This window comes from Diplotaxodon limnothrissa, linkage group LG19 (assembly GCF_057381915.1).
Source record: "Diplotaxodon limnothrissa isolate DT_005_m linkage group LG19, D_limnothrissa_male_GT1.1, whole genome shotgun sequence".
Taxonomy (NCBI): Eukaryota; Metazoa; Chordata; class Actinopteri; order Cichliformes; family Cichlidae; genus Diplotaxodon; species Diplotaxodon limnothrissa.
The window spans coordinates 10,273,614-10,297,324 of record NC_140614.1 but is presented as its reverse complement, the minus strand read 5'-3'; the positions used below and the strand labels follow the sequence as shown (position 1 = coordinate 10,297,324).

At 46.1% G+C, this 23,711-nt stretch overlaps 3 protein-coding genes across 4 annotated transcripts in view; all 3 read right to left on the bottom strand.

The window, feature by feature from the left end:
- mipol1 (mirror-image polydactyly 1) overlaps window positions 1-8,983 on the bottom strand; it is a 42,752-nt gene extending 33,769 nt beyond the window's left edge. The window contains exons 1-2 of one of the 2 annotated variants that reach the window (XM_085342678.1): window positions 8,901-8,983; window positions 7,044-7,135 (exon numbers count right to left, since the gene is read on the bottom strand). In XM_085342678.1, coding sequence (XP_085198804.1) covers window positions 7,044-7,135; window positions 8,901-8,983 — 175 coding nt within the window. Of the gene's footprint in view, window positions 1-6,518; window positions 6,529-7,043; window positions 7,136-8,900 lie in introns of those variants that run through there. The other variant, XM_085342679.1, reaches the window with a different exon arrangement.
- A 242-nt stretch (window positions 8,984-9,225) lies between these two features.
- On the bottom strand, window positions 9,226-14,438 carry lg19h5orf63 (linkage group 19 C5orf63 homolog). The gene is made up of 4 exons (XM_085342680.1): window positions 14,301-14,438; window positions 10,771-10,868; window positions 9,673-9,729; window positions 9,226-9,409 (listed from the first exon to the last, which is right to left on the bottom strand). Exons 2-4 carry the CDS (start codon window positions 10,861-10,863, stop codon window positions 9,245-9,247), a joined length of 315 nt encoding a protein of 104 aa, XP_085198806.1. The 5' UTR covers window positions 10,864-10,868; window positions 14,301-14,438; the 3' UTR covers window positions 9,226-9,244.
- Window positions 14,439-16,311: 1,873 nt separating this feature from the next.
- traf3 (TNF receptor-associated factor 3) lies at window positions 16,312-23,711 on the bottom strand. Its single transcript, XM_085342361.1, has 14 exons — window positions 23,449-23,711; window positions 19,521-19,671; window positions 19,185-19,350; window positions 19,030-19,081; window positions 18,579-18,683; window positions 18,323-18,487; window positions 18,158-18,238; window positions 17,978-18,052; window positions 17,756-17,848; window positions 17,533-17,673; window positions 17,259-17,436; window positions 16,779-17,122; window positions 16,514-16,705; window positions 16,312-16,418 (listed from the first exon to the last, which is right to left on the bottom strand). Exons 2-14 carry the CDS (start codon window positions 19,666-19,668, stop codon window positions 16,383-16,385), a joined length of 1,776 nt encoding a protein of 591 aa, XP_085198487.1. The 5' UTR covers window positions 19,669-19,671; window positions 23,449-23,711; the 3' UTR covers window positions 16,312-16,382.

Below are 23,711 nucleotides of genomic sequence, written 5' to 3'. Positions count from 1 at the left end.
CGAACAACCGACTGTGCGAACGCCGTCTAATGAATTACTCAGAGCTGTAAACACACATTAACATCATGTCCCTCACCCTCTCTCTCTCCCCGCCTGTCATGTCCCTCACCCTCTCTCTCTCCCCGCCTGTCATGTCCCTCACCCTCTCTCTCTCCCCGTCTGTCATGTCCCTCACCCTCTCTCTCCGTCTGTCATGTCCCTCACCCTCTCTCTCCGTCTGTCATGTCCCTCACCCTCCCTCTCCGTCTGTCATGTCCCTCACCCTCTCTCTCCCTCTGTCATGTCCCTCACCCTCTCTCTCCGTCTGTCATGTCCCTCACCCTCTCTCTCCGTCTGTCATGTCCCTCACCCTCTCTCTCCGTCTGTCATGTCCCTCACCCTTTCTCTCTCTCCCCGTCTGTCATGTCCCTCACCCTCTCTCTCCGTCTGTCATGTCCCTCACCCTTTCTCTCTCTCCCCGTCTGTCATGTCCCTCACCCTCTCTCTCTGTCATGTCCCTTGCCCTCTCTTTCTCGCCCACAGACCTCTCACGGACCACCTGACCCATCCACGACCCCGTACTGGGAACAAGGAGAAGCAAGAAGCAGTGCGGGAGGATGGTGGCAGGATGTTCTTTCTGTGAGCCTCTGCAGACTGATCAGACTTACAGCAGAACCAAGAAAGGACTGAAGCTTTCCCCTCTGATGGGTGCTGATCAGGCCCTTCGTGACCTCTGACCAACACCACTACTGTCTGCACAGCTCTCACTGTGAGCTTCTCGGGTGGAGGACTGTAATCTTCTCCAGGGGTCGAGGACATCAGGTTACTTCCTTTGAGCCTGAAACTTTTCCCGGAGAGTTTCTTGGTTTTGCCTGCTTTTAGTTGCCTTTTAAACATTTTTCTGACACTTTTTTCTTTTGTATGTTTGCTCCTGCAGATCTGTGAGTGGCCCGATCAGTAAGGAGGACGATTATCTGCTCCTGAGTGTGAAGCAGCTAAATTTCAGTTATTTCTGAATAATTTGTTCACTTTGAAACTTTTCTCATTTCCTGCCGTCCTCCCCCATCCTCCCCCTCTCTGATCTCCTTGTGGACTCAGAGCTAATTGAGCCGCCGGCTCTCCTTATTATTCATGTACAATTACAGATGTGATAATGTGCTTAAATCCTTCTAAATGACCGTTCATGCCTCGCGCTCGCTTTGAAGTCTCGTCAAAGATGGAAAATCTGCAGAAAAAAGGGAAAAAGCAAAAGCCAATCAGAGCGCCAATCTACATTAACCAATGAGGCGAAGAGGGGGGACACGCCTCCTCCCGCCTCCCCCCCTTTTTCTTCATGTAATATAAACTCAAGTCCATTAATTTTTTAAGCTGTTTTTAATACATTTTGTGCAGAAAGTTTGGAGCGCTGAGTGTCGGCTGCTCCAGCTGACTGCATGAATATTAATGACGGTGTTACGATGATTAAAGAGGCTTCAGCTCAAATCCAACACAATCCGCTTGTGATCCGGCCCGCCGACACCACACCGCCGCCACACCGCACATGAATTTAGATACGGACATTAAGCCGAGGAGACACACGGCGAGCTGGGAACGCTCACGCACACGCGTGCAGAGTAAACATGAAGCCAAACACACTCCGAGATCAATCGATCAGCAGGAAACCTGCTGCTCTTCAACAAACGAGCGATCAATAAAAGTGAGACAAAATCGCTCCTGTCGATCAGAGAGGAAATCGACTGATCAATAACCAGAGAAAATACCTCATGGTCATGTGACCTGATCATGTTTTTCATGAAAATTATTCTTAAAACAGGTACTGCCTTTCACAGTAAACTGAAGGTCTTTTTGTTCTGAGTAAAATCACAGTCCACACCATGCAGGTAGCACACCTGCGCCCTGATCTGTTTCCTGTTACAGGACAGCTGATAGCAGTCACTCGTTCTCAGTTCAGGAAGAAACGGAGCAAATGTCTCAGATTTATTTGGTTAATCTGGTCCAGGCGTCCGTTTCCTCTGACCGCAGCAGGCGTAACATCTGCTTCTCCTACAAACAGAATCCATGTTTCACTCCAGTCGCACTATTTTAATTATTCTGCACTTTTAATTCAAGCAATTTCTTGCTTGAGCTACATAGCACCCGTTTACTTCCGGTTTTCTTGTCTTTGATTTTTAGTCTCCGGCCTCTAAGCGCTGATCAGTAAATGCTCATTATTTGCATTAAATCCTGGACGTCATCTAAATCATCCTGCAGCTCCGTCACAATTGGCTGTTTCCTGTCCTTCATCTTGGAAGCTGCAACACTACGAGTGCAGCAAGAAGCTGGTAATTGATTATTGATTATAGCACACAGGGTTGAAAAGGCCACTTCTACTCAAGAAGTGATGTCATTTAAATATATTTAATGTTTTCATATTTAAGTTGACAGCGATGAACCACTTTTATGTGACTCAAACTGAAATTATCTTCACACACATTTATCATCACCTGAAGATGACTCCAGGTGCAGCTGTACGATCTGCTGACCCCGGCACACACAGAGACACACACACACACACACACACACACACACACACACACACACACACACACACAGAGAGACACGCTTACACACACATACACACACACACACACACGCAGACACACACGCAGACACGCACAGACAGACACACACACGCACACACACACTATGGTCAGTAGATTTAATTTATTGAGAGAAGAGGAAGACAAAGGCTGAGTGTGGCTGAGAGGGAATGAAGAGCAAGAGGGAGGAGACAGTCGTGTGAACAGTGTTTAATCTGCAGAGTGGGTGGTCCACGGACACACACACGCACACACACACACACACACACACACACTCAGTTTTATTGTTGTTAGATGGGTGGGCTGCAGACTCTGGTTTGTTTGAACAGGCTGAAGTAGCTGCTGCTCTCTGTGCAGGAGTGTGTGTGTGTGTGTGTGTGTGTGTGTGTGTGTGTGTGTGTGTGTGTACGAGCGCTTGTGTGTTTCTGTGTGTGTGCGTACATCTGTGTGTCTGTGTGTGTGTGCTCACGCTGGCATTTTATAACATTTGCCTTGTTTAGATCTAAATTGTGATTCCTACTTTGAGCAGAGCTTTTATTTTGACAGTGTGTTGCAGCTTTACCTGTAAAAACACTTCCTACCTGCAGGTGGCGCTCCACATTACAAGCTGCTGAATTAATCGACAAATGATTTATGGAAAACTACTGTTACTGATACAGCTCAGGGGACCAACTAAAGACCAAAGAGCTTGTAAAGCAACAAACGCAAAACAGAGGATATCGCCGCATCCTGACACGCCAAAGACACAGGAAGTAAGACGCCACCAGCGCAGTGTGAAGCCCCAGGCTGATGATGTGATGGAGGGCTTCCTACCACACACACAGGAACAGAAACGGGCCTCAAAATCATCTTCATCTTCTGAAACCTCTGAACAACCAGACGGTTGTCATCTGCTTTCGCCCTTTCCCGCATTCCAGAACTTGGATGTCGAAGTGACATCACTCAGGAGTTAGCGTGTTCCAGAAAAACAATTACATTTTTTTGCTTGATGCACACTCAAGGATTCAATCCTAGAAAAGAGATTCTGCTCATCTGGATGTCGTGTTTTCAGGGGGAAAACAGTCGCATCCCTCATCAAAGGAACTGAAGAAGTCGCTTGTGGCTTATTTAATGAGTCTCAAACACCAGCGGAAGTACAGGTTCCCAGTTCTAACCTCTACTTCCTGTGGGGCTGCTCCAACTTCCCAAGCGGGAAACCCGAGTTGAGGGGGTGTTTCACAAAAGATTTCCAACTTTCTAGTCTTATGGAGGAAGGTGCGTCTCCCAGCAGAATAAAGTAACACCTCTACTTCCTGTTTAATGTCTAAATTTGGTGGTATGTTTAAACGTTTTGAACTTTCAGAGCTTTGTTTGGACATCCTTTCACATTTACAGGATTCGTAGCGTTTTGACCATGTGCAGGTAAGTCATCACTTGTTAAACTTCAGGTTCTTCACGCGACCTGAGCTGCAGGATCCAGGTGACCTCTACGTGTGGTTCACAGTAGTAACACCTTCACTGCCTCCTTCATACGTCCTCAGTAACCTTTGAACTCAAACATGTCCTGACTTGAACCAGATGCTCCCTCTGTGCTTCTGCTTCACCTCCACAGCTGTTTTAAACATCTGGAGCTCTTAAACACGAGAGAACTCTGTGAGCAGCTTGCGTCAGATTATTGATCAGTGAGAGGCTGAAGGAGCTGAAATCTAATGTGATGAAGATCAGAGGTGAAGAGGAGGTGTCCATGAGTGTGCAAGTTCAGATGAGAGGATGAAGAAGCAGTTTGGACTCTGTTTTAATAAAAGGAAAAGAAGAAGCTGCCCTCACGCCCTTGTGTTCAGCTCACTGCCGCTCCCTACTGGCTGCCTCCTCCTCCTCTTCTGCAGCTGACCTTCATCACTTTTCTCTACTAAATCACAGAAAATACAATCCCACTTGGGTAATGAAGTCTTCCTTCATTTTAATCCAAACCTCTAAGGTTTAAGTTAATCTGACCCTTTGTTTTCACAATACCTCTAAAATCTGCCCAATCAGAAGACGGAAAAATACAAAAACCAACCAAACTTCACGTTACTGGTGAAAACCTAAAATCTGCCCGCAGCTCCCAAATCCATTATTGGCCTCGACAGGCACCGGCCGCAGACTTTATCATCACAGCATTTTTATTCTCTATTAAAGAAATTCATACATGTAGTCCACATTTCGACTTCAACCCATCTGCTTCTGAACCGCGTTCAGAAGCAGAAAACCTGCCTGATGATACAGCTTCATCATCATCCTCACCATCAATCGTTACACCAATAACATTATTAATAATAATAATAATAATAATAATAATAATAATAATAATGGATTGCATTTAATACCGCTTTTCAAGGCACCCAAAGCGCTTTACAGTTCCACTATTCATTCACTCTCACATTCACACACAGGTGGAGGCAGCTACGGTTGTAGCCACAGCTGCCCTGGGGCAGAAGCGAGGCTGCCATATCGCGCCATCGGCCCATCTGGCCAACACCAGTAGGCGGCAGGTGAAGTGTCTTGCCCAAGGACACAACGACCAGGACAGAGAGTCCGGGGATCGACAGTAACACTAAGATTCAGCAACATCTTTTCTCATTTTCATTAATCAGCAGCGCCGACTGTTCATCATCATCATCGTCACTGTGTGAGTGAGGCTCCTGGCACCACAGAAGAAGAAGTAAACAGAGACGCATATGGAGGCACCGGGCGACTGAATACTGTGTTTGTTTCCTGCACAACTGTTTCACACGCAGAGTTTGATCTGAGCGAGGACGCCGACAGACGACGGATTATCACCACGGGTGGGGGTGGCGGGGGGTGGGGGTGTTGATGTAAAAAAAAACAAAACTAACTGCAGCTTTTCTTTTTCTTCTCCTTCAATAATTCAAGCACACTCTCTCAGCGCTTTAAAGCATGAGGATAATCCCAAAGACGATTTGGGTTTAAATAAATAAATAAATAAATCAATAACCGATGGAGGGCCAGCGACCCCGGTGTGCCGCTCACAGACTGTAAAGAAAGTCTGGATTTTGCCATGGTGATGTCACCCACTCGCTCGCTCTAAACATGCCTCTTTTTGCTGAAGCGACCTGCCCGCTGAAACGTGAGAAGCGATCACGTCAAACACTTCCTGTCAGTCATGGAGATGAAATGAGTGTTGCCTTGGTAACCAGCGATCACAGCTGTCACTGATCTCCAGCAGGTTTCATCCTCTGTGTTAACACGAGCCTCTCAGCCGATGTCTCACCGCAAACACAAAGTCCAAATATAACATGTCCTCGAGACACATTTACACAGCAGATTACTGAGCGTGCTCAGCAACCATGAGGAGGACGCTCTCAGAGCTCGGAGGACAGCTGATTTTGAACAGGACTCTGTCCCTGTGAGCGGCAGCAGGGCTCTGATGTGAAGGAGAACAGCTCCCCCTGGTGGACATTTGCTGACATCACCTCGGGACCTTGGGCTGCTTCCATCAGGCTTATTGATCATCAGATTTATTGATCTTTGTGTCATTTTTCGGCACATTTTCTGGTTTTATTTCACTTTTAAAAAGACAGACGGGTGTTTCAGACGGGTTGAGCTTCACTAGAATTCGGCCGATTTATTTTATGGGACCAGCAAATTTGCATCAAACTCATTGATTCAAAACTCAAAATCATCAGCATGTGAAACACGAAGCTCAGGAGATGTTGCAGACAGGACGTCAACTTCCTGTCTAAGCGATGGGGCGGGGTCTGATCAACGAGCACGCCTCACTGAACTGATCACAGAGGTAGGTAGGGACCACACAGCACGCAGCAGAGGGCCGCCAATGACCCGCCAGCCACACTCTGAACCACTGGTTACCCTGCTTAGTAGTAGGATTTACAGTAATATTACCTGTGTTCACATATAGTATCTGTGGTATTACAAGTAGTATGACCTGTGTAGTATCTCTAGTATTTACAGTAGCATTACCTGTGTACATATATAGTATCAGTAGTATTATGGACGATCCGGGGGTTTCTCTGTGAATGTCACGTTCCCGTGGCAGCGTGCTCGCTGCTCGCTCAGATTTGAAGTTTCATTTGTCGCTGTAGAAGTTTTCTTCCCACGCAGAGTGAACAGCGGACGCTCATGTTTCTGTCACTTTTTACAGAATCCAACTCAAAGTAATGTGATTACTTCCACGCTTTAAACGCTGCATGGTCGTACTTTCTCCATCACTCCATGTTATCCATTGTTGATCTGCACACGTCTGTTACCACGGACGCCGCACGCTCGTACGTCACTCACGAGACACTGACAAACAAAATCACGGTTTAGTAACGCAGTAACACTGCGTGCTCATGGGAAAGTAACAGTAATCTAATTACTTTTTTGCAATAGTAATCCCTTAGTTTTTTCAGGTAACGAGTAAAGTAATTGAATTACGTTAGTACTCATCTTTTATTATAGGTGATATTACCTGTGTAGTATCTGTAGTATGTACAGTAGTATTACCTGTGTACATGTCCACCAGAGAGTCCTGGAGCTCTTTGCTGGGTGTCGTTGTGGGCTGACTGGTCTCTTCTGGACTTTGTGATCTGGTTTCCCTGGAAACACAAATACACACTATCAATCACCGCTGTCATAGTTGCCTGAGGTTGGGGGATGGAGCTAAATGCAGCCAAACAGAGAGCCACAGGGAGCATCACTCAGGGAACCAGAGTGACAGGGAACCCTTTTTCCTTTAGTTTTTGTTTCAATAGAGACACATTTGAACAGCACACCTCAGCACTGGAGAAAAAAACCTGCCCACCACACCTGAAGCCAGGTGACTGTCCACCAACTCAAACATTTATATTGTGACCTGCAGCAGCAATAAAAACTGATTTACAGGTTTGATGGATTTTCTACTGATTTATTGATGTTATTGGCAGTGTTGGGGAGTAACGGAATACATGTACCGCCGTTACGTATTTAAAATACAAAATATGAGTAACTGTATTCCGTTACAGTTACCGTTTTAAAAGGTGGTATTCAGAATACAGTTACTTTGTTGAAATAAATGGATTACACTGCGGTACTTTCCTGTTTCATTTTGTCGCGGGTCAGGACTGTTTGGGTTTTGTTTGACAGCTACGTGCTGTTGTTCCAGGCGGCAGCGTTACGGTTGCCATGGTTACAGGGCGACGCTCTCTCTCTCTGCGACTGTGTGTTTCCTGGGTGAGAGAGCGCCTTTTCGTTGTTGTTGTCCTTGTTGTTGTGCTAAGCTAACAGGCAGAATGCTACAAGCATAGCTCTAAAGAATGTAGCATCATGGGCAGTGTAGTCCGTGCTGCAGGGAGAATGGACTGCCATACACGTTATGGGTCTGTGAGCGCGAGGAGGGAGAAAAACGGGAGTGGAAAGGTACGAGTTGTCATCGAGGAAAAACAGGAGCTGGAAGCATGTAAATATAATAATAACCACTGCAGCCAAGAAGAGTGCCTGACGAGCCCAGTTGTAAGTAAGCTATTAAGACTCGACTGTACACCGTGTTCGTGTTTTCCTCCGAAAACAATAAGTTCCGTTGGAGCAGTCTTTCAACGCCTCTCTCTGTCTCTGGCAAGCAGAGTTGACCCACACAACAAAGTAAAGCTATTTTTCGGCTACGAGCCGACAGGGACCCCGCCGTATTAGTCAGAGGTCCCTTTACTACAGTTCGGAGTCGCGGACCTTCAGTAATAGTAATAAATCACACAGCAATAGTACATTCACGTTGTTGTAAAAAGCATGATAATATATTAAGTAATCCAAAGTATTCAGAATACGTTACTGTCATTGAGTAACGTAACGGAATACGTTATTGAATACATTTTGGGGCATGTATTCTGTATTCTGTAATGGAATACATTTTAAAAGTAACCTTCCCAACACTGGTTATTGGTTCATTTCTTAGAGCAGCTCAGAGTGACTCGTGCTTTCTGACCTTTAAACAGGAAGTAAAGTCTGATTAACGGTAACAATGTCAGAGGTAACGAGGTGACCTCCATCAGGTAAAAGAACCTGACTGGTCATTCCTGCGGTGGATTCCCGTGGTAATCAATATTCTCTCCACGTGAATCGTTTCCCTTATCAATACACAGAGCACAGCTAGCCCCTCTCTCCCTGTCAGCAGCTCCAACAGCCAATCAGATGGCTCCTTCATGATCCAAACCTCAAGGCGGCACCGCCAGTCCCTGGAATTATTGATCCAATACAGGTTTAACTTGAATTCAACTTTTACAGTTAGGCGTTCAACTCTGGACCTAATCACTAGATTATCACTTATCAATTACTGATCGATCAGTTCAGCCTGTCTGACAGATTATTGATCACCGATCAGACAGTTCTTACTTGAGTTGGAGCTGCAGCTCATTGATCTTCCTCTTTGCCCTCTGCAGAGCAAACTGAACATCTGCCGCTCTATGCGACGCCATCGCCACAACTTCACCTGCCTGAGAGCATGCCTGAGGTCTCCGTTGTAACCAGGTAACACATCGAGGAGGAGCTGAGCTGTGATTGGCTGACAGTTATGTGAAGGTTAAATATTGATAAGGTCACGGGATCGGGTGACTCGAGAAAAACAGGATCTGTTTCACAGTGATGTCACAGTGAGGCCTGCTCTGATTGGCTGTGTAAAGATGACACAGTGAAGCCACATATTTCTTAATCACTTGTGTTTATTGCTTATTTGTGAGTTATTGGCCTTCGGCATCTTGCAGCAGTTTGTCCAGCAGGGCAGTGTCCACACGGTGCTTCATCACAAACTGACCATTCAGGTGGAACACAGGTATGTCCCACCTGTACCTGTCCCACCACAGCCGGTTCTCTGGGAGGCTGATGTCCACCTGCTGCAGGACCAGCTGACACACACACACACACACACACACACGCACCCACGCACGCACACACACACACACACACACACACACGCACACACAGGTAAAATACGTGGAAAACATACAGACTTTCTTATCAATACTATTGTGAACATGGCAATCAATCACATCCCAGTCTATCAATAACACATCATATATCAGCCTCTCAGTCATCACTGATCAATCAGTAACGTCAGTTCAATTAACTTTAAACTTTATTAACAACAGTTTTATAACAAGCTTCTCACCCGGTGTCTGAACGGCTGCAGCTGCTCTTTGGCTTCATCACACAGAGGACACGGATCCTGCAGAAAAATGTGAACTTTATTGCTATTTTCCCCCCAAAGCGTAGTAATAATACATAATCTGACTGGTATTTAAAGGGTATAATATCTGAATTTGAATTATATTTTGGTTTTAAAAAAATCAAGTCAATGAAAGTAGAAAAATGTTTTAATATATATGAATTTTATAGCATTTTGTAAACATAAACAGGGGGTGGACATTTTTGGCCACGAACAAGCTGAGAGGGAGTTTTGTTGTTTTTCTGTCACTGCACAAAAAAAACAAAGATGCATAAAACTCATTGATACGTTTAATTATTGCTACGCATCTAACCTCCACCATGGTTAGAAAATAAATCAGTTTGCATGTATTATTTAGAAAAAAATGGGGATTTTATTCCTATTTAATTCATTACAATTATGTGATTTAACTGGTATTTAAAGGGTTAAAATTCTGAATTTGAATAAAATTTAGATTATCATGAACAGCACTGATGCTAATCTAAAAAATTCAAGTCAAAAAAGTGGAATTTTTTCTTAATATATATGAATTTTGTAGCATTTTGTAAATGTAAACAAGGCGTGGCCATTTTTGGCCACGAACAGTTTGAGAGGGAGTTTTTATGTTTTTGCTCTCCCTGCACAAAAATAACAATGCATTATAATCAGTGTTGATGTGAATCAATTACATGCCCCAGACTCTACTATTAATAATACAAGAAATTTCAGTAGCAATGCAATTATATAAAATTGTGAGATTTGAGGTTGTCTTCCAGCTAGTGCAGTGGGCAAATAAACTGGTGTTTAAAGGGTTAAAAAGTAATAATTATTTTTATATTTATGAAAAGAACTGAAGTTAGTTAAAAGCTTTATGCAGAAAAAAATTGGAAAAAAAAAAACATAAAAATAATAAAAATTACAGACTTAATCTGTTGGTGGCCACTTTTGGCCACGAACAAGCTGAAAGGGTCGTGATTTTGAACAAACCCAGAAGTCCAGACGCTTTTCTTTCCAAGCTCCTGAGACTATGATGTTAATGTATCGAACAGGTGTGGGCGTTACCTTGGTGAAAAGTGTGAGAGTGGGTAAAGTTCTAGTGGAAAACAGTCGGAGCTGCAGGGTTGCAGGTCCACAGAAACTCTTCATCACAAACATTTCATCTGAGAACACCAAGAGAGACACAGTTACTGACCTGCATGCAGCTGGGCCTTCAGAGAGCAAACACGTCCTCACAGAAACCAATCACAGGTTCAGCAGGCAGCGCGTTTGTGCACGCCACTGTCCTCCACGCTTTGGTATCATTTCAGCCAATCGTGCTGCATCTCAATTTTCATGAACGACGCCGCTTACAGCTGCACAGTCACGCCAGTCTTTTGTATCATTTCAGTGATACATCAGTGCCAAGTCTCAGATTACTGAGGTTACTCAGATTACTGAGGTTACTCAGGTTATTACTCAGATTACTGAGGTTACTCAGGTTATTACTCAGTTTACTGAAGTTACTGAAGATACTCAGATTACTCAGGTCACCCAGGATCAGAAATGGGCAGTAACGCGTTACAATTAAGGCATTACTGTAATTCGATTATATTTTTTTAAAGTAACCAGTAAACTAAAGGATTGCTATTGCAAAAAAGTAATTAGATTACTGTTACTTTCCCATAAGCACGCAGTGTTACTGCGTTACTAAACCGTGATTTTGTTTGTGAGTGTCTCATGAGTGACGTATGAGCGTGCGGCGTCCGTGGTAACAGACGTGTGCAGATCAACAATGGATCACATGTCGTGATGGAGAGAGTACAACCATGCAGCGTTTAAAGCGTGGAAGTAATCACATTACTTTGAGTTGGATTCTGTAAAAAGTGACAGAAAGACGAGCGTCTAGGGCTGCTCAATTAATCGAATTTTAATCACGATTACGATCTGGGCTTTCAACGTTCATTAAAAATGACTGAGCCGATTATTAGCCCCTCCCTGCCTCGTGCTTTACTCTCGCGCTGCTCCGTGTGGTAAATCGAGCGCACCTCTCTGCATTTCGAACACGCATCACAACAATTAAGAGGACCCGAGGGAAGCTTGGAAAGCTAAGCAGAAGTTATTTGGAGAGGAGAGTGACTGCCGTTGGTTGAAAAGCGAGGTAAAAAAAAACTTCAGTGGTGTGGAAACATTATGGGTTCGCGTTTATAAACTTTGCTATGGTGTAGTAGCTGCACCACAGAGCAACACTGCAAAGTTCACTAAACATAGATGTTTACATTTTTCATTTATTTCTTATATTGCAAACATTTGCACTGTTATCAGTATTTGCACACTGTTTTATATTATTTTTTAAAGTCATTATTCAATACATTGTTATTGTTAACCCTTTAAAGCCGGTCAGAGCAGCACACTCCGTTTTGTGTAACTATTTTTAAATCCCTGTAGAACCTGAACCTGTAAGCTAGCGCAATAATTTTTTTTTGCATATGAAACCAGAGGAGTTGTACTTACATCTTATGCCATCAGCTTGCCCTCGGTCACGGTTTGCTTCCACATATAGCTTTGCAAAAATTGCATAAAAAGCACTTGCGGGAACAAAAACAATATTCCAGACACACGTTTTGCCGATCCGATCAGCTGTTCGTGACACTTCCCACAGTGAAAAAGACGTCAGCGCGAACTATCGCGTTTCCTGCCCAAAACAGGAAGTGACGTCATTTTCGCGGAAAATGTAGTTTTTTACTTGTAGGCTTCAAAAGCCTATACTTGTGTTTTTATAAGCCATGTTTGACTTTTCTGAATAGTTTCTGGGATGCTTAGAACTCGAATTGCACTGCTGGAAATAGTTTATTTTGATGCACATGCTGTTTTCTTTGCAAATTTGCATCATAAGATTGTTTTTTTGTTTTTCCTGCAGTATATAAAAATTGGTGTATCTCCAAAATAAAACTATGAAGACACTCAAAATAAATTTCCTGTTGTTGTAAACTATTTTTTGCAACTTTTTAAAAAGTATTTAAAGTTTTGAGGGATAAACCTCTTAAATTTCTCCAAGAAGAAATATATGTAAAAAACAAAACAAAAACGATTTTCAATTTTTTTGTAGTTTATTGCACTTGTTTGCAATTAATGTAGTTACTATGGACTTAATACATACATATTATTAAAATATGGGCTATAACAGTTGTATTGATGTATAGCAACTTGAAATGCTCCCACAAATGGCACTACAACATGTAAAACAATAATATAAGCTCTGGCGCACTTGGTTCTATGGTAGGTCTTAAAGGGTTAAATAAATATCGTCATATAATCGTGATCTCAATTTCAGTGAAAATAATCTTGATTATCATTTTTACCATAATCGAGCAGCCCTATGAGCGTCTGCTGTTCACTCTGCGTGGGAAGAAAACTACAGCGACAAATGAAACTTCAAATCTGAGCGAGCAGCGAGCACGCTGCCACGGGAATGTGACATTCGCAGAGAAACCCCTGGATCCTCCCACTGACATGACCGCTGTGGGCAAACCTCCACCCGCCCCACTCCTGCTCAACAGCTGACAGTAGATTTAAGAACTGCTGAGTCTTTGATTTTATTCATTTTCTGCTGTGTTTTACTTGCATCTATTTGAAAGAGTGCAAACACAAAACGTGATTTTATTTTATACGCTGGAATATGCAGAACATAGCTTTAAATGTTAAACATTTCTTCCCGTCAAAGACAGTTGAAATAATTTAATTTGTGCTTGAAGCATAAAGTTAAAAGTTTAAATTGATTAAAACAATTTTAAAAAGACACTTTTTCATTTGATTACATTTTATATGATGGATTATACAGAAAAAATAGAACTGGGCTGAAAGATCTATGACATTATTACGTATTCAGGTTGTGTATCAAGTTTTAAAAAGTAACTAAGTAATGAAGTAACTAATTACTTTTGAAAATAAGTAATCAGTAAATTAACTGGATTATTTCTGGTGAATTAATCAGCAACTAGTATTTAGTTACTTTTTTTCAAGTAAATTGACTCGCACTGCTCAGCATACTCAGGATATTCAGATTACTCTGAATAGTAATATTACAAAGGATACTCAGATGGAAACTCCGCATGAGAACACTTTCCTGAGAATCTCAGCAGTCGTCAGCTTCATCATCTCAGCTCATGATAAAGTTTTTCCACATTATTTTAGTTTGCGCGCGCACACGCGCACACACACACACACACAGCATTACAGACCAATCAGCTGCCAGCGCGTCACACAAACGCCTCACTGACAGTTACACCTGTCTGACAGGTAGAGCCTGTTCCTTCCTGTCAGCTTTTAAACATATTTATTCGTATTTTGTTTTTACTTTGTTGTTTTACTTATATATTTAAACACACACACACGGGGTTTTTTTTGTTTTTGTTTTTTACACACAGATCACACACCGTGCCGCTTTTTGTGTTTATTTTTATTTTATTTTTTCGTGAAATCATTTCTAAAGTAACTCAATCGCTTGTCGCCCTTTCAAAATAAGAGCCTGTTTTCTGGTAACCTTAATGCTATCTGTTAGCCTGTTGGCTCCCCGGGGCTCTACGGTTCTACAGCTAGAACCGAGCTTCACTTACCGGGTCGGGCCTCGCAGCCCCGCTGGGTCCGGGCCGGTGTTCTGGGGTCCTTCGAGTCTTTCAGGTTCGGTTTGAGCCTGAAGTCTGGAACTGAAGCACAAACTCTTAGCCGCTTCTTTTTCTGCGGATAACGCTCTCTTCTTCTTCTATGGTTCAAAAAAAAAAAAAAAAAATCAACGAGCCGCCGCCGTTTCCTGTGAGCAGCGCCACCTGCCGTTTTCCTTTCCTCCTCTAAAAAAATCAGTTTATCTGGCCTTTTAATGTTTTTGTGCATCACTTCCAGTGAAGACATTTAAATGGATAATCTCGTCATCCTCCTACAATCTGTATTTATCCGTGTGTTGGAGTTGTAGTACTCATCTTGTGCTTCGAGTGGGTAGTGTCTCACACATCACAGACTGTCCACCCCCTCCCTCGACCCCACGGAGGATGCCATCACCCTTCACACAGCGCTGAGCTATCTGGAGAAGAGGAAGATGCTCAACACCAAACTGGACCACCTTCAGATTCCCTGATCCTGGGATCCAGAGAATAACCTGAAGCTGAACATCCTTAAAACCAAAGAACTTATAATGGACCTCAGGAGGCACAGACAGGTCCACTTCCCCCCTCATTATAAACGGAGGACGGGTAGAATCTGTTTCCACCTTCAGGTTTCTGGACACCCACATCTCCCCTGATCTCACCTCCAACCTACAACACCATCGCCGTGGTAAAGGAGGCCCAGCAGTGGCAGCACGTCCTCGGTGTCCTGAGGAAGAACCACCTCAAGAAAGCCTTCATTTGTCACATGCAAGAGGGAGAAAGTGGGAACGCCTTCATCAAGAGCCAGATGAAGACCTGGACCAGGACCTGCTGCTGCTCCTCAGTGGAGAGCGTGCTCTCCTGCCTGGTGTTTGGTGCTCAGGGGCCACGACTAAGAACAGGAAGGCAGCAGAGAGGGTCATTAACACCACCCAAAAAAGCACTGACTGCCATCTGACACCCCTGGATGGCATCGCCAGATCCTCCTGTCTCAGGTAAACCAGTGAACTGCCCACCGCCCGTTGGACCCTCTGAATTCAATTCAGTCAGGTCGCACACCTCCAGACAAACAGCTTCTTCCCCTGGGGGAAGACTGTTATCAGACTGTTATCCCCCCCGACACACATTGCACCCTGCCCACCAACCAATCTGAGCCATGGTGTGAGTGACCCTCATCACTCAGGTCACTTGCACACAGACTGTTCACACCAAGTTTCTTCTACCTCAGGATATTAAAGTTTCTTGAAACAGATGCTGGAGCCTCTTTTTGCCTCGGTTTGTCTTCACACACATTGGTGACCCACACCTGTGTCGAAGATCGAGTCGCCACTGTGGACCCCGAGACATCAGTGACAGCAGCAACACGCAGCAAAACCGCCAAGTGACATCATGTGGCTACGCTATTATTTCACAGGCAGAGAGTTCCTTTATTGATGACCTCATCAGTGACGATAAAACAGGAAGTCTCCGCAGAAAAACTTCACAATAAAACAAGTTTGTTTTCTGTCAGTTTTATTTTCACACAAACATTCAAAACTTTAAAGTGTGCAAATGAACCGAACGACTCGCACGAATTCTGTCGACGCTCGGAAACCCACCAAGGCCACAGAGCAGCCAGTCCGCACCGCCGGGCTCTACAGGAGTCTGCTCTTTATGTAGTTTCATCCGGTCTGATCAGGTTTTCGGACTCCTCTGTGGCTGTAGTGGATTTCCTAGCATGCCTCTGTAAACGGGTAATAAAAGGAAGTAAAGCTCGATGCACAGCATCAGTAACGAGCAGCAACAACGTCCTCATAGTGGCGGCCATGTTGGCTCTGAGTTCTGTCACCACGGTGACACTGAGTCATTCACCCCCCCACCCCCGCGCGCGCGCGCGCGCGCGCACACACACACACACACACACACACACACACACACACACACACACACACAGTTTTGTAGTCCACCAGTCAATAAAGTTCACTTTGACTGGCTGCTTCCTGTCTCTTCTTCTCCATCTTCCCATCTCTGATCCTTCCCATAATCCTTTGCTCTGCCAGGTGCGCACCGGTCACACGGTCACAGGTCAGGAAGGTCAGAGGTATCCACGGTAACCTGCCGGTCAAACCAATCACCACAGGTTAATTCACTGATCGCTGAATTTATCAATACATAGGTGGGGTCTGTAACCCGCAGGACACGCCCCTCACCTTGATGAAGATGGTGTCATCTTTAATGTAGGTCCCCGTCTCCAGGACAGTCTGCGACACGAACAGCGGGCAGCCGGACGCGATGTTCATCTCGGCCACCGGACGGCGGAAACTGCTGCTGTTCGGGTCCGGTTTGAAGGCGTCGCCCAGGTGCTTCCTGGAGGGACCCTGGTCCATCAACATCAGGGTCACCTGACAGACACAGACCGCATCAGAACACGCTGTTCACGCTTCTGCGGTTAATCACACAGGAAGTGAGGTGTACCTTTTGTTTGAAGGGCCAGGGCAGCAGGGCATCGTACTCGCCCCTCATCACCACAAAGAACAGCGACAGGTGCGTCCCCTTGCCCATGCCGTCTCCGTTCAGGTAAACTCGAGCACACATCTTGTAACCGAAGTATCCGGTGTAAAACGGCTGCGAGTACAGCGACAGCGTCTTCGCTGCCACCGCGTCCTGTTTCCGCCTTTTGTAGTCGCGGATCTTCCAGATTAGAGTCCCGTTGTAGCTCGCCGTCTCCAGCACCTGGAAACGCAGGTCCATGTCAGCCAATCGGATCTCGTGGACGCTCAGCATGTCGTCATGGCGATTCAGCTGAGTCTCCAGGGATGCTGCAGAGAAGAAGACGTGCACCGGGAGTTATTGATTATCAATCAACAAACAGCCGTAGCGTGCCCTAAACCTCTGGTGTCTGAGACTACAGCCCGTCCCCAGACCCCAACGGCGGTACAGAGAGGCCGTTCTAACCCAGTGTGTGTGTCGTGGATCCGGATCCGCCGCGTCCACCTTGCTCCAGAGCGGCGAGCCTCGTCCGTACGCTCTCCAGCGTTCCTCGCAGGCTCTCCACCTCATCTCTGAGCAGACGGAGAGAATGCAGCTCCAGTTCCACCTCCAGCAACTTCTCTGAGTGAGAGCTCATTAGTTTCTGTGGAGAGAGCACAGATTAACGTGATGAGCGTGTCTGTGGACGGTGGGAGGAGCCCACGCTGTCAAGAAAAAACCACCAGCGAAATGGCGGTACCTGCATGGTGGCGAGTTTCTGCTCCATCTGCCGGTTCTTCTCCCTCAGCTCCTCGTTCTGGTTCTCCAGCTCCGACAGTCGGCTGCTGAGCGCAGGAAGCACCTTGTACCGCTCCATCAGCTCACCTTTTACATCTTCCACCTGGAAGCAGAGAGCGCTCAGGTGAGCGCGCGCCGCACTTTCTGAGGAAGATGTGAAGTGTTTTACGTGCCACCGTGGTTACCTTGTTCTCTAACGACAGGTTCCTGTTTGCCATCATCTTCAGGTGTTCGGCTGCGAAGGTGGACTCGTGCTGCCTCATGTCCTGGTTCAAACCCTGAAACACAGCACACGCAATATTGCAGTACATGCATTATGAAGTATTAATACAGGTGTATAACTGCAGTACTGTGGTACATGAGCCACAGGTCTGCCACACGTTTAGTGAGAATGATGATGAAACTACCTTGAACGTGCAGCCGTAGCGGTGGAACTGACAGCTGACCTGAGCTTTGGGACAGTCATGCTGGTGACCCGAGAGCTGAAACAGCACAACATCAATAAATCAATAGATCGATCGATCACTGCGATCGGAAAAGCTGAAAGCTGAAGGGTGCGAGTGATCCGGGAAAAACTGGGTCAGCACCTCGCTCCGGGGCAGGGAGGCGAAAGAGCAGTGGTTTGGACACATCACGGGGAACGCCGGACAAACCGTATCTTTGTGTTTCTGAAAAAAGTTTTTAAAAACTTAATTTTTCACAAAAATCACCAAAAAGCAAGAAAAAGAAGCCAAACGCTGCCCGCGGCTCACCTGCAGGTCTGTCAGGGGCATCTTCATGCTGCAGAACTCGCAGGTGGTTTCTCTGTGTTTGCATTTCCAGCTCAGGTGGTCGGGAATCTCCTTCCTCATCATCCTCTCCTTACACTTTCCCAGCGGGCAGGGAACCTCGAAGAACGGACACACGTTCAGGTGGTCCTGCAGACACACAGGTGAGGCAGGTAAGTGAATTTCTGCTGTATGCAGAGCAGCCAATCAGAAAGCGGGATTTTCAGGTACGTGTGCTCACAGGTATCTGCTGCAGACTCATCTGCTCCTGACAGCCGTTCGCCTCGCTGCGGCAGTAAACCTTTAGCGACATGATCTCCCGGTGGCAGCAAACGTCTTTGAAGATCTGAAACACAAAGCACAGCCTGATCAATCACACAGCCCGACGAGTGATCACAGATTGCTCAGTAACTGATCGGGAATCAATCACAGACCAGTGGGGCTGTCAACATTAACATGCGTTATCCGTCGCCAGGATTAACGCGATTAAAATTTTAACCAAATGAACCCATCGGAAATGCCTCTCTCAGCGTATTTGGGGCAGTTTGTACAAAGTTGGTCCATTCTGCGCTCCAGATGGCTTCATCATGTTAAAACTTTATTCATAAACACAGATTAACAAATGTTAACGTTGACAGTCCTACTGATCAGTCAACAACGTGATCTCTGCTGTGATGTCACTTCCTGCCCACCTTGTCTCTGAACAGTGGCTCCATGTCAGCCGGACACACCGGGTTTGGACGACTGCAGGAGAGAGGACACAAAAGTTAAACGCTGACACCTGCAGGGTCGAGCAGGAACTCAAATCGACGCAGTGTTTCCCCTGAGTGGGAGTGGCCTGTCTCACCTGAGGATGTCGCAGATGCAGCTGTTACAGAAACGGTGTCCACACTCGGTCTGGCGGGGCTGACACAGGACCAGCCTGCACGCCTCGCAGCAGTATTTAGCTTCTGGAGTTTCTACAAAGTGATCTCTGAAGCCGCCATGAAGAGGCAGGAAGCCTGCGGGCACACCTGAACACACACCTGAGGTCAGAGACACACCTTACCGAACCTGTCCTCAAAGAGGATTCACACCCTCCTGGCTTCAAAGGCCTGACTGGGTCTTAAATAACCTTAGCCAATCAGATCAGCCACCGTGTGTGAATCCTACCTAACAAAGATTTTTTTTTGAAACTCGTTACCTTGCTGAGCGGTGGGCTCACTGGAAGGCCACAGATTGGCTGGGCGGTGAGAGGGCGGGGCTGCCGAGAGGGGCGAAATAAGGGAGGGTGCCACCTGCTGGAGGGGAATCTGCACCTCCCTGCCGTCAGCACTCCTCCCCGCGGACATGACCTGAGGAAACATTAAAAGAAACATTAGAACCCAACAACTGAGTCCAGTCTGCACGTGCTCAGTGGAGTCCAGCAAGGGGCGAAGGGGCGTGGCCTATAAATAGGAAAGTTGACAGGTCACATGTTAATTTAATTAGAAAGTGCAGCGAAAACAGGTGAGAACAGGTGAAGGAGAACAGGCAGTGAGCTCAAACATGGGAGTTTCAGCTCCACTGGTTCAGACCAGTAAAACCAGTAAACAATCTGAAAACCTTCATACATGATTTCACGATCCAGCCTGAGATCTTTCCAGAAGGTCTCAGAACTTCCACATCAGTCTTTGTGATGTCACAGGTCAGGTTTAACCATGTACTGCGGTGCGGTGCGGCAGGTCATTGATGACGAGAGAAACGGCGACCTCAGCTCGGACACTCGTGATGTCATGAAGCCCAGTCGCTTTTCTTTCCAAGCTCCTCAGATTAGCATGACCTGGTACCTGAGAACCTTCACAGATATGTCAGAGTGAGTGTCCAAAGATCAGTTGGTCTTCCTCCGAACATCTCAGACTTAGGTAGGTCCTTCAGGTGGACCCTCGGGTGAATCCTGTAGCTTCTGGCTGAATGTCACGGGAACCCCGTCTCCGACCGGTCGGCATTCACAGTTTTTCCTTTCGTGTTTTCGTGGATCCTTTAAAAGGGCCGATGCTACCTGAACCCTCGATGGGTCACCTGATGACCAGGTGGACGTTTGCGATTGAAGAATCACATTTTGGTCATGTTGGAACTCCTCGTGTACAGTGTGATCAGACATTTAAATATTACACTGACCTTTAACCCTCACAGCAGACGTCCGCCATGATGTTTGAGCAGCCCTGGACGTGAGTCCAAATGTTAAATAAAGGAAAAAGGTTCAGATACTGAACCATTAAACTGAGGAATGAATGCATTTCTCTCTCAGTTAAAAACATAAAGAGGATTTCAGAAAATGAACCTGTTACTCTGTTTTCTAAGTTCATGAAGTTGACGGTTGGATAACCGGCTTTAACTCCAGTCAGCTGCTCTGAGCTGACTGACGTGCAGTTTGGGGTTTTTCCTTAAACATGTGATGTTTCAAAAACAGCCACAATGGAAATGACCTCAGTGTTCTGATACTCACTGCAAAAAAGTACTTCAGTACCACAGTATTACACTATTGCTGTATCACAGTACTGCAGTATTCTATTCTATTTTATTTATACAGTGCCAAATCACAACAACAGTCACCTCTGTTCATCTGGACGTTTGACCGCTGCCCCGACAGCACAGACGGCCAAACACGCAGACCGAGAATCCCGGTCACGGATCGGACGCACGATGAGGAACAACCAGACTTTCCGACATTTGTTACAGTAACCTCGGTGTGCACGCGTGGTTTACCATCATTTCCTGCTGTTCGGCTCTGACGGGAAACCCGTCCACTGCAGCCTCACACACCTGACGAGCTACCTAGACGGTAGTTCGTCAGGTGACATGAGATGTGCCTCCTCAGTGAGGCGGTGGCGCTGGCGGGGTTTTGATCAGAAGTATTTACCTAGCTTATGTTATGTTATCAACTCACGAACATTCAAAGAGCCGACGCATTTTCAAAACACAAACAGTGAAATCTGGTAAAAAATGAAAGATTTGAACATTTGAATAAATCCAGAAAGAGGATCCACACACTTCACACAGGAATTCTGGGTAATTTCAGAAGCATCGGGTCAGCTGACACATGAAAACCTGAAGTGAGAGCTTTCATGACCTCACACACAGCTGTGACCTTTAACCTCCACACACACACACACACACACACACACACACACACACACACACACACACACACACAGAAAGAGAAACACACACTTCCTGTCAGGGATGCTGGGGACTTTTCCATTCACTGCATCGTCAACACACACACACACACACAGACACAAACCCATCCCTTTCAAAATAAAAGCCCCAAATGAGTCAGTGGCATTCTAAGGCTTGAGTTAGAGTGAAAGCTCGTCACTGATGTGCAATCTGGATCTGCCAGATGTGTGACATCACACCTACGTGTGTGATGTCATGCCTGTGGTTAACGGGTGCTGCGACATGAAGCAGGTGACTGCAGTCGTGACTGAGCACTTCTCAGAAAGAGAAACTGGAAGAATTCACTTCATCACAGGGGTTTTCCTCAGAGCAGCTGATGGAGGATCAGTAACCTGATGATAGCAGTCTGCGCCCAGCAGGGGGTGCCTGTGGAGGGGCAGGTGTGGACTCACTTGGGTTTATTCATCATCCCTGAAACAGAAACATCTGGATGACAGCAGATGTTTCTGAACCTGCAGATGTGCTTCAGCATTAACAGGACCTTCACACATGTCCCAGTTACCCAGTGCTCACCACCATCATCATTATCACCACAACCAGCATCATCATCATCGCCACTATCAGTACCATTTATTTAGATAGCAGCAAAAACACAACAGCAGCCATGTCAGGTGCTTTAATGGCCCTTTGTGAGCAAGCACTTAGCGACAGAGGGAAAGAAAAACGAGCTTTTAACAGGACGAAACTTTCAGCGGAAAGCGGCTCAGGGAGGGGCGGCCATCTTGGGGTGAAGGGAGGATTCTTATCATCGTCTGCTCAGCTAAACACACCATCACTAACACCCATGATCTTAAATTTTGACACGTATAGTGCTGCACAGCACCTGCCCTGCTGAGCAGCTTTTTCTCATGTCTGTCTGACCTGTACTGGAGCGTTCTGGGTAATGTAGTCAGACCCTCTGGGTGTTTTCTGGATTTTTCTGATGCCCAAATAATGATGATGACATGGTGTTAACATCTGTCTCGTCCAGGTGTTTCCTCAGCGGGATCCCGTCAGGCCGCCGTTAAGACACTTATGGGTGACGATCAGAGGTCAACCTGAGAGCTCCTGCAGGCTCACCCTGGGTCACCTAACAAAACACGCTCCGCCCCGGGGTATGCTCAGTGTCAGGTTACAGGTGAGACCTTTGATTCAGATGTTAAACATCACAGGGTTTTATTCTCTCAGTGTCCCAATCTTCTCAGACCATCAGCGTCACCTGCATGTCCAGGTGTTTTCATCTGAATAATGGTTTGTTCTGTCAGCTGACGATCAGCTGCTCTCTCACAGGTGAGCTAAAGGTGAAACTAACCTGATAACCTGCATGTCCTCAAATGAGAAACCACCTGGAAACTCCACATCGGAGGTGGTCTGAGGAGTACTCTTAGTACTTTTACTGCCTTACTATCCTGCTTACTCTGACAGTACTTTGGTGTTTACAAATAGTAAACAGTAACTCCAAGTTCACGTGACCTCACACACACCTGTCCTGTTAACCTTCCCATCACATGTTATCGACACACAAGCCATAATCGATACCAGGAACTGATCCGCGGATCAATAAGAACAATAGAAGCAACAGACTGGGCTCGTCCTGTCTGTGCTCGATTCTTCAGGTCTGACTGTTTTTAGCTCTGCTGCTCTGATCAGGGCATCAATCAAGTTACCGATCGAATTATTGATTTTGTTACTGATCCGGTGGGCGCGGGTGTAAACAGACGGAAAGCCGACGCTAGCCGACGTTAGCCTGTTAGCTCGGTGTGATCGGTAACGGGGATTTTAATGTAAACACAGCTAGCTGTAGCATCTCCTCCAGCCCGCTAACACAGCTAACATGTTCCCGCTGCTCACGCCGAGTCTCCTGTCAATACCGCATCTCTGGTATGTCTCTACTGTGTGTCTTTATTCTGTTTCTGCTCTCTCGGACTCACATGAATCTCCTCCGCAGGCCACAGCTCCTCAGGACTCCCCGGGACCTCCTTCTCGGCGGTTCCTCCGCGGACTCTCTGCGGGATTCAAACCGTCAACCTGCCGCTGTGTCGGAGCCTCCGGGCCTGGGACGGACTCCTCATGGTCCGGTTTCGGGTTCAGGTTCTCCGGCTGAGTGGTTTGTGTGAGCAGACGATGCTGGGATCAGTTCAGAGATCCAGCAGCAGGACGGGCTGAACGCTGGAAACCCCCTCCGCTGCTTCCG